Source organism: Apis laboriosa, unplaced genomic scaffold (genome assembly GCF_014066325.1).
Source record: "Apis laboriosa isolate Shangri-la unplaced genomic scaffold, ASM1406632v1 scaffold49_cov149, whole genome shotgun sequence".
NCBI classification, from domain to species: domain Eukaryota; kingdom Metazoa; phylum Arthropoda; class Insecta; order Hymenoptera; family Apidae; genus Apis; species Apis laboriosa.
The window spans coordinates 599,802-607,652 of NW_025223500.1; the positions used below are offsets into that span (position 1 = coordinate 599,802).

The window sequence follows — 7,851 nt, forward strand, 5'->3', positions numbered from 1 at the left end:
TTTTGTAATTAAAATCTTAAAATGAATTTGCGATTGAAAACAAATGGAATAATTGTATAATTAAAGGATTTCATAATAAACTTGGAAAAAATAACACAATTCATAATACAATCTTTCAGAACTATTACAAACAGCAGTTACGTTAAACAAGTTCGAAAGAAGCGAAGTTGATAAATAATAAAATAATTGCAATTCTAATCGATGATTGAAACTGTCATCAGAAAGAATCATCGTTAGAATATGAGGATTCCTTTCAAGAAATTGAAAACATGTTTTGATCAAGTTTTCGAAAAATATAGACCAATAAAGTATTTGTTTCCAAATAGTGGCTTCCAAGTTAGTTGTTCATCGATATTGATAGCTTTACTATATTTTTGATGTTGAAACAACGATGAGATAAAGTAGTTTTCCAATAGTCATAACTTGAAGAAAAATATCATAAAATTAATTTTTATTTAATACTTTCTTTAAGATAAGAATTATTAAAAACTCAAATTGTATAAAAAAATTTTTTTATTAATTTAAAAAGAATACTATTATATATAATAATTATATATAATAATAATATATAATAGTAATATATAATATATAATAATAATATATAATAATACTAATAATATTATTTTTATTTTTGTGTAAATTAAAAAGCCTTCAAGAAAATATTCTCTTTATTCTTAACCTTAAAAACCTAAGAAATTACTAAATTTTAAAATTTATGTATGAAAATGTAAAATATTCTTTGTATTTAAATTGTAATTTATAATATAAAGATTTATAAAATTGTTATATATTAAACATTATCTTTGCAAAAAAATTTTTATTTTTGTATTTATAATATAATCAAGCATCATGTAAAATTCAGTTACATGAAATAGACTTTAAAATATTTAAGTTCCCATACATTAATTGAAAAATTTAACATATCTAATAATTATTTGTTTAATAACTAAAATACTTTAGTTAGCAATTTTAACTGAATATCTATAATATGAGAAAATATAATAATGCATGAATTTTTTTCATTTTATTTCAAATTTTTTCGAAATTTTTTCAAAATGATATAAATGATATATTAGAATTTATGAATAATTATGAAATTATTCATAATATGAGTATTTATAAATTTATTCTAAGAATTAATTTTATACCATTTCTTGAAAAATAATACAATAATAATTAAGAGATATAAATCTTTTAATAAAAGTATAATTTTTCACCAATTTTTTATTTTTTTTAATTATATTTAACTGATTTTTTGCGAAAATCTTAAATTTAATTCCATTCTGATATTTCACAAAATAGCATTTGGATTTAATCCTTTATTATCTTCTTTGCTTATTAACAAAAGGAATTTTTTGCAACATATACTAACAGCAATTATAGTTTTCAGTTAATTCAGTTAAATCTTCAAAGAAATTAAACACATTTCAACGAAATCGCAATCTGAAAACATGGAAAATAGAAGCAAATTTTTTGTAACGCATTATCTTTGTTATTAATCTAAAAAATTTTGTTATTAATCTATTAAAATTTGTTTGACAATTAGTACTATAGATATTAGTAATATAGTTAAATATTTAAATAAGCGTACATTATGATGGACAGTTTTCTTGAAAAACACATTTCAAAAAAAGAAGACAATAATTGATCAATAAATATAAAAATCTATAGCTTTAAGAAATCATAACTTAATATTACAAATTAATTATTAAAATCAATTTGAATATATATCTTCTTCATAAAAAGATAGAGTATATGACTCCAATTTAAAAATTATCGGAAAATGGCAGAACAAAACATTGTTATAAATTTAAACACATTTTAAATACATACTAATATATAATGGAAACTGGAAATTAAAAATTCTGGTTTTGACAAAAAAATAAATTAAATAAATAAATAATATAATAAATAATAAAATAAATAAAAAATGACTGGAAAATAATGTAGTTATTTTTTTTTTAATTGAATAACTCAACATTAAGTTTATTATATTTTAAAATATTTAATATATTTAATATTAAAAAATTCAAAATATTTAATTTATATTTATATATAAATATATAGCAATAGATTTTTCATTGCAATTTATTTATAACTAATCGAAATGGAACAATAAATTTTGTCATGAAATTGATTATTACCGAATTGTAAGTAGTTCTTAAGAAATAATTTCAAATATAAATACAATAATTTATCGATTAATTTTAAATTCTACTAATAATAGTTTAATAGTTTTTTAATAATTTATTAAAAATAATCTAATGATAATAATAGTAATCTAATCTAATAATAATCTAATAATTACTTAAGTTATTAATAAAATAAAATAAAATAAAAAAATATAAAAATATAAAATGTAATAAGATCTAATACTAATAAAAGAATAAAATAAAGTTTATAAAAAAGGATAAATTTTAGAATTTCTAGATGATTAGAATGACAGAAATAATTTATATATTTGCAATGAAGACAAGCTATCAGCATGATAATAACTAGTCCCCATCGATATACATAATTTGTAGAAATATTCTGTTCATTGATTTATTATGTTATATTTTCTATTACAACATATTTTTAAATGTTATTTGATTCATAAATATCAATTATTATCATTGTTTTTTTTTATACTTATGAATACATCGAAATAAAATACAAACATATAATCGAGTCACATTTTTTTTTACAATTGAACTCATCATATTTATTAATTACCATCAATATTATAGTATATAGTATATATGCTAATGTGTTATTTGATGAAGTAAGTGGTTTACTGCCTGTACCCTCTGAGATGCCATTTATTCAATTTATCAACACATAATACCTTATCTTACACATATTAGATCTTATGTAGAATTTCAGATTCATTTTTACAGATAAAATGAATGATAAAATGGTGTGATCGACGACCAGAGTGGATGTAATTGCGTCAATAATAATTGAAAGCATAACATCAACTATTTTTATTTTATTTTAACTGAGATATTTTTATTTTAAAAATATAAATATAATAAAGTATCTTATCTCTCTTTGAATCTTTTAATTTCAATCTCTCCTATCGAATTAATAAGGAAACAAATATATATATTATACTGTATACTGAAACAAATATATGTATTATACTGTACAATATATATTATTATACTGTCAGAAAAGAAATAATAAATAATGTAAATATTAAAGAATAAATCTGTAAATATTATCCTAAAAAGTAAAACATAGATAAATTATTTAATAACAAAATTTTATGAAAGATCTTATAGACATTTCTTCTTACATTTACCTTATCTACAATTATATTTTATATTTTATATTATTTTTTTTTTTATATCTACGATTACATTTATTTTTCATGTAATTTTACATTTTCTATTGAGCGTAATATGAATTTAGTATCATATAACATATTTCATTTATTTATAATATTTTAATAGAAATAAAATTTTAATCCATCAAAAAAACATTACTGAAATATAATATCAATTAATTATAAAAATTATTACTTAATTATTATATTAATTATAAATTAAAATATAAATAAGATATAATAATTTTTAGAAGGATTAAGATTTTGTCTCTAAGAAAAGAAATAAAAAATTTTATTAAAATAAAAATACATACATATTAAAAATACATTTTATTTTTCCCTTTACTGATATTTTTTACAAAAAAAGTTTCTATATTTGTTTCTTTATTTCTTTAATTGATATTACATTTATGATATAATATCTATTATGATAATGATAATAGTGAAAAAATGCAGAACTTGATTAAAAAAATTCATATTATGATTTATATAAATGAGTTGATTGGCAGTATGATACCATAGTGATTTTGTAGTCTATTCAATTATTTTGTATTCGAAACATACATTGGTAATATGGTGAGTAAAATAATTAACAATTATCACTTATTTTATATTACTTTTAAATATGAAGGAAATGTTAAATATTGTACAGATTCCATATATTATATGATCCCTAAATAATAAAGTAAATTATAATTTACCATTATTTGCATTAATATTTGATTTTAAAAATTAACTTATATTAACTTATATATAATTGTATAACTTATATACAATTAATATTTAAAAAAAAATATTTAATAATTGTATAAATAATAAATAAATAATAAAATTGTATAAATAATAAATAATTGTATAACTTATATACAATTAATATTTAAAAAAATTTTTAAATTTCCATGTTTTTAAAATATCTTAATCATTGTTTGCATGGAATAATTCAGTATTAATATTCAATATTTAAAAAGCTAACTTTAATTAATTAATTTATAATTAAGTTATAATTAATTAACTTTATTTAAGATATTTCAGATGTAAATTTATGAATTTCTATATTTTTTACATATCTTAATATCATTCATACTCATGATTCAGTATTGATTTAATTCATTCGAAAATTTAAATTTCTATAAATATCTATATTTAAAATACTTTATAAATTAATAAAAAAAATTAACAAAATTAAAGAAATACGAAATTTAAAAATCCTTCCTCAAAATTTTTTAAATATTTTAATATTATCATTATTCACATTCACAGATGAAATTCGCTTTGGTAATTTTGGTCGCTTTGGCCGTATCTAATCCTTTGGAGGCCTACAAAATCCCAAGCGTTGGAAATGGTGCCCTTGCTAATGAATTGCAAAAATTCGTTGATCTTATCCCCCTAGATAAAATTAACGCAATCATCAGTCTTTACAAAAAAGAAGATGCTGAGTTTCAACAATTGCTCAAATACTTTCAATCGTCAGAATTTAAACTTCTAGTAACTGAGATAGAAAGTCTTTCTGAATTCGTTGATATATTGAACTATGAACAACGTGCCGGCCTTGATGCATACTATTTAGTCAACCAGATCAATGAATACTTACATTTGTCGAAGCTCACACCACCATTCTCACGTGCCAAAACATCCGGAATCCGTGGTTTTCTCGATGAAGTAGAAGCTTTGATACCTTTGGACAAGCTTAAGAATCTATACCAGGATAGATTAAAGAATTCCACCGTGTTCGCTGAATTCATCAAGAAATTGAGTTCGCCCACTGCTCAATCACTTTTCGACAAACTCTGCGCTAGCAAGAATTTCAATAACTTTTTGTCGAAAGCCAAGAATCACGGTGTTCACCTCGATGTCGTAAAGAAACACTTAAAAGATGTTTTAGGTCTTGAAACCTCCTGTATCAACTAAATGTTAATGTCTTTTTCTTTTGTTTTTTGTCTTTATATTTTCTTAAGTAAAAATATATACTATTAATTTTAATAAGTATATATAAGTAAAATATATCATTATTTCTTTTATACATCCTTCCTATCAACTTTGCATCAACTTAGAAAATTTCATGATACTGGATTAAATAGACTATTAATTTCCATTTGATATCACAGAATAAAAATGAATTTTTATCAAGACTTTTATTTTTTTTTAAATTATATTAATGAATTTTATTCTGTATAAAAACTTAGATTGAAAATTGATTGAGAAATATTTTAATTTGGATTTTTTAAAATTTATAAGAAAGAGAAATACAAATGATGATTTGAATTTTGTTATAGATTTTTTAGATATTAATAATTATTAGTGGATTTCTATTCTCAATGATTTCATTTGCATATAGATTCCTTAATTATATCATGATTGTATGTAACTATATATACAATCATCGTGTGTACTATATATTATTTTACCATTATTGTCATTAATATTATTTCTTATATGTATACAATATTTACAAAAAATAGCGATGTAATTAAACATGTTTTATAGTATTGATAATGAATTCGAACTGAAATAAAATTCTTTCTTGCTATAGAAATAAATAACTTTCATTTAAAAAAGAAAATCATTTTAAATACAATTATAATGATTGATATATAATGGTATTTAATTGCGAATTGAATAGTATATATCATATAATTCTTGAAAAATAAAAGTTTTATAAATAGATATTCTGAAATACGATCATATTGTGAAAGTAGCAATACGAGATATAGAATGAAAATAAATATAAAGAAAAAGATTATAAAAAAAATATAACAAATAATATCATATATAATAAATAATATCAAAATAAAATATATTGAATTCAATTTATACTGAAATCAGAAGAAAAATTTATACTGAAATCAGAAGACATCTATCGACATATGAAAAATAGAGAGCAATAAATAAAAAAATACGAGAAAGTCATAATTTAAAATAGACAGACAAAAAATTAGTAAGAAAAAAAGAAAGAAAGAGGAAGTTAAAAAATATATGTAGAGAGAGCAAGCAAAGAGAGGAAAGCAAAAACCTCGAGGAGAGATTCAAAACCCTAATTTCCTAATTAGCTTATTTCCGTGACTCACACTTTTGTGTCCTGCATAAGTTACTGGGTTAAAGCATTGTCGTTCCTAGTTATTATATCACAAGATATGAATGAGCGCTGTACATACGAATGAGCAAAATACACAATGTGGTTCCATGCAGATAAATTGCGCTCTCCAAAATAATCTTGTAAAAGGATTGATCTTAAGTCTTTCGGGATTGCTATAAAAATATATGAAAACTTGCTTGAATGACAATTATTATTCTCAATCGATTTAGTTTAGAGAATTAATAGAGAATTAAAATTAGTTTAGAAAATGTTTTTCGAAACGAATTTTTGTAAAATCTTTTTCAAAGATTTATATAAATATTATTATATTAATTTTACTTATTAAAATATTGTTATAGAAATAATTGTCCAAATTTATCAAAAAATGAATTCTAAATATTCTTATTAATATAAGTTCTTGATAAATGTATAATATAATGAAACATTTATTTATGATATATGATTTATATAACGATATATTAATACAAGATAATGGTAGATCAAAAAAGATACGAAAATATTTAATCAGTATTTTGAAATAATTTATTTTTCATCAACGTTCATAGATAACGTTGAATATAACTATAAATAATTCATTTTAAAACATTTTACTAAAAAATATAAATATCATTCATTTATTACAATATGAGAACATGATTACAAAAATTATTTTAAAGAAAACAAATAAATATTTTGTATATAATGCATTTATACTAAATAAATTTTCGTTCAATTTCGACAAATTGTTGATTTGATATAAATAAATTATATTCAAATACGAACGCAATCACAAACGAATTTTCACATAGTTTAAAAATAGCATAGATGAATTATTTTTATGTATTAGAACGATCTTCTAATGTATAAGAAGGGTGATGAAGAAATTATAATTATAACTATAAGTTTTATTATATTAAAAGAAAAACGGAGGAAGAAAGGAAAATAAAAAAATGTAATGAACAAATTGATTACAGAAGCGAATGTAGATTTTTAGAAATTTATATATATTATATTCAAATTATTTTATTCTATGTTTAATATGTAAATATGATAATAATAAATATGAGCCAAATATTTATTTAAAATAGCGAATTTGTTCGAAAATATTAACTACAATTCCGATAGTAGGCGATGCAATCTATTATTATTGAATTGTCATCATGTGTTTTGCTAAATTATATTTCTATATTGAAAACAAAAATGATTTTTTAATTTTTCTTGATTGATTTTTTTCTTAGTAAAAAAGTTGATGTGGTTTAATGCTGCTTAGATAATAGAAGCTAGCTTAACCAGGCATTTGCAAAAATTTTGTTTCAATAAAAAATAAATAAATATATTCAAATAAATAGAATATCATAATATCATATCATGTTATATACTTTTCTTAAAAATAAAGAAGCTTGATACATTTTTTTTTACTTAAGAGTAAACAAATTATTTAAATAATCTATTCTTGATGATTTATTCT

General features: G+C 19.9%; 1 protein-coding gene across 1 annotated transcript; it reads left to right on the forward strand.

The window, feature by feature from the left end:
• Positions 1–3,823: 3,823 nt before the first annotated feature.
• On the forward strand, positions 3,824–5,296 carry LOC122716779. Its single transcript, XM_043940154.1, has 2 exons — positions 3,824–3,886; positions 4,571–5,296. Exons 1-2 carry the CDS (start codon positions 3,884–3,886, stop codon positions 5,216–5,218), a joined length of 651 nt encoding a protein of 216 aa, XP_043796089.1. The 5' UTR covers positions 3,824–3,883; the 3' UTR covers positions 5,219–5,296.
• Positions 5,297–7,851: the final 2,555 nt, after the last annotated feature.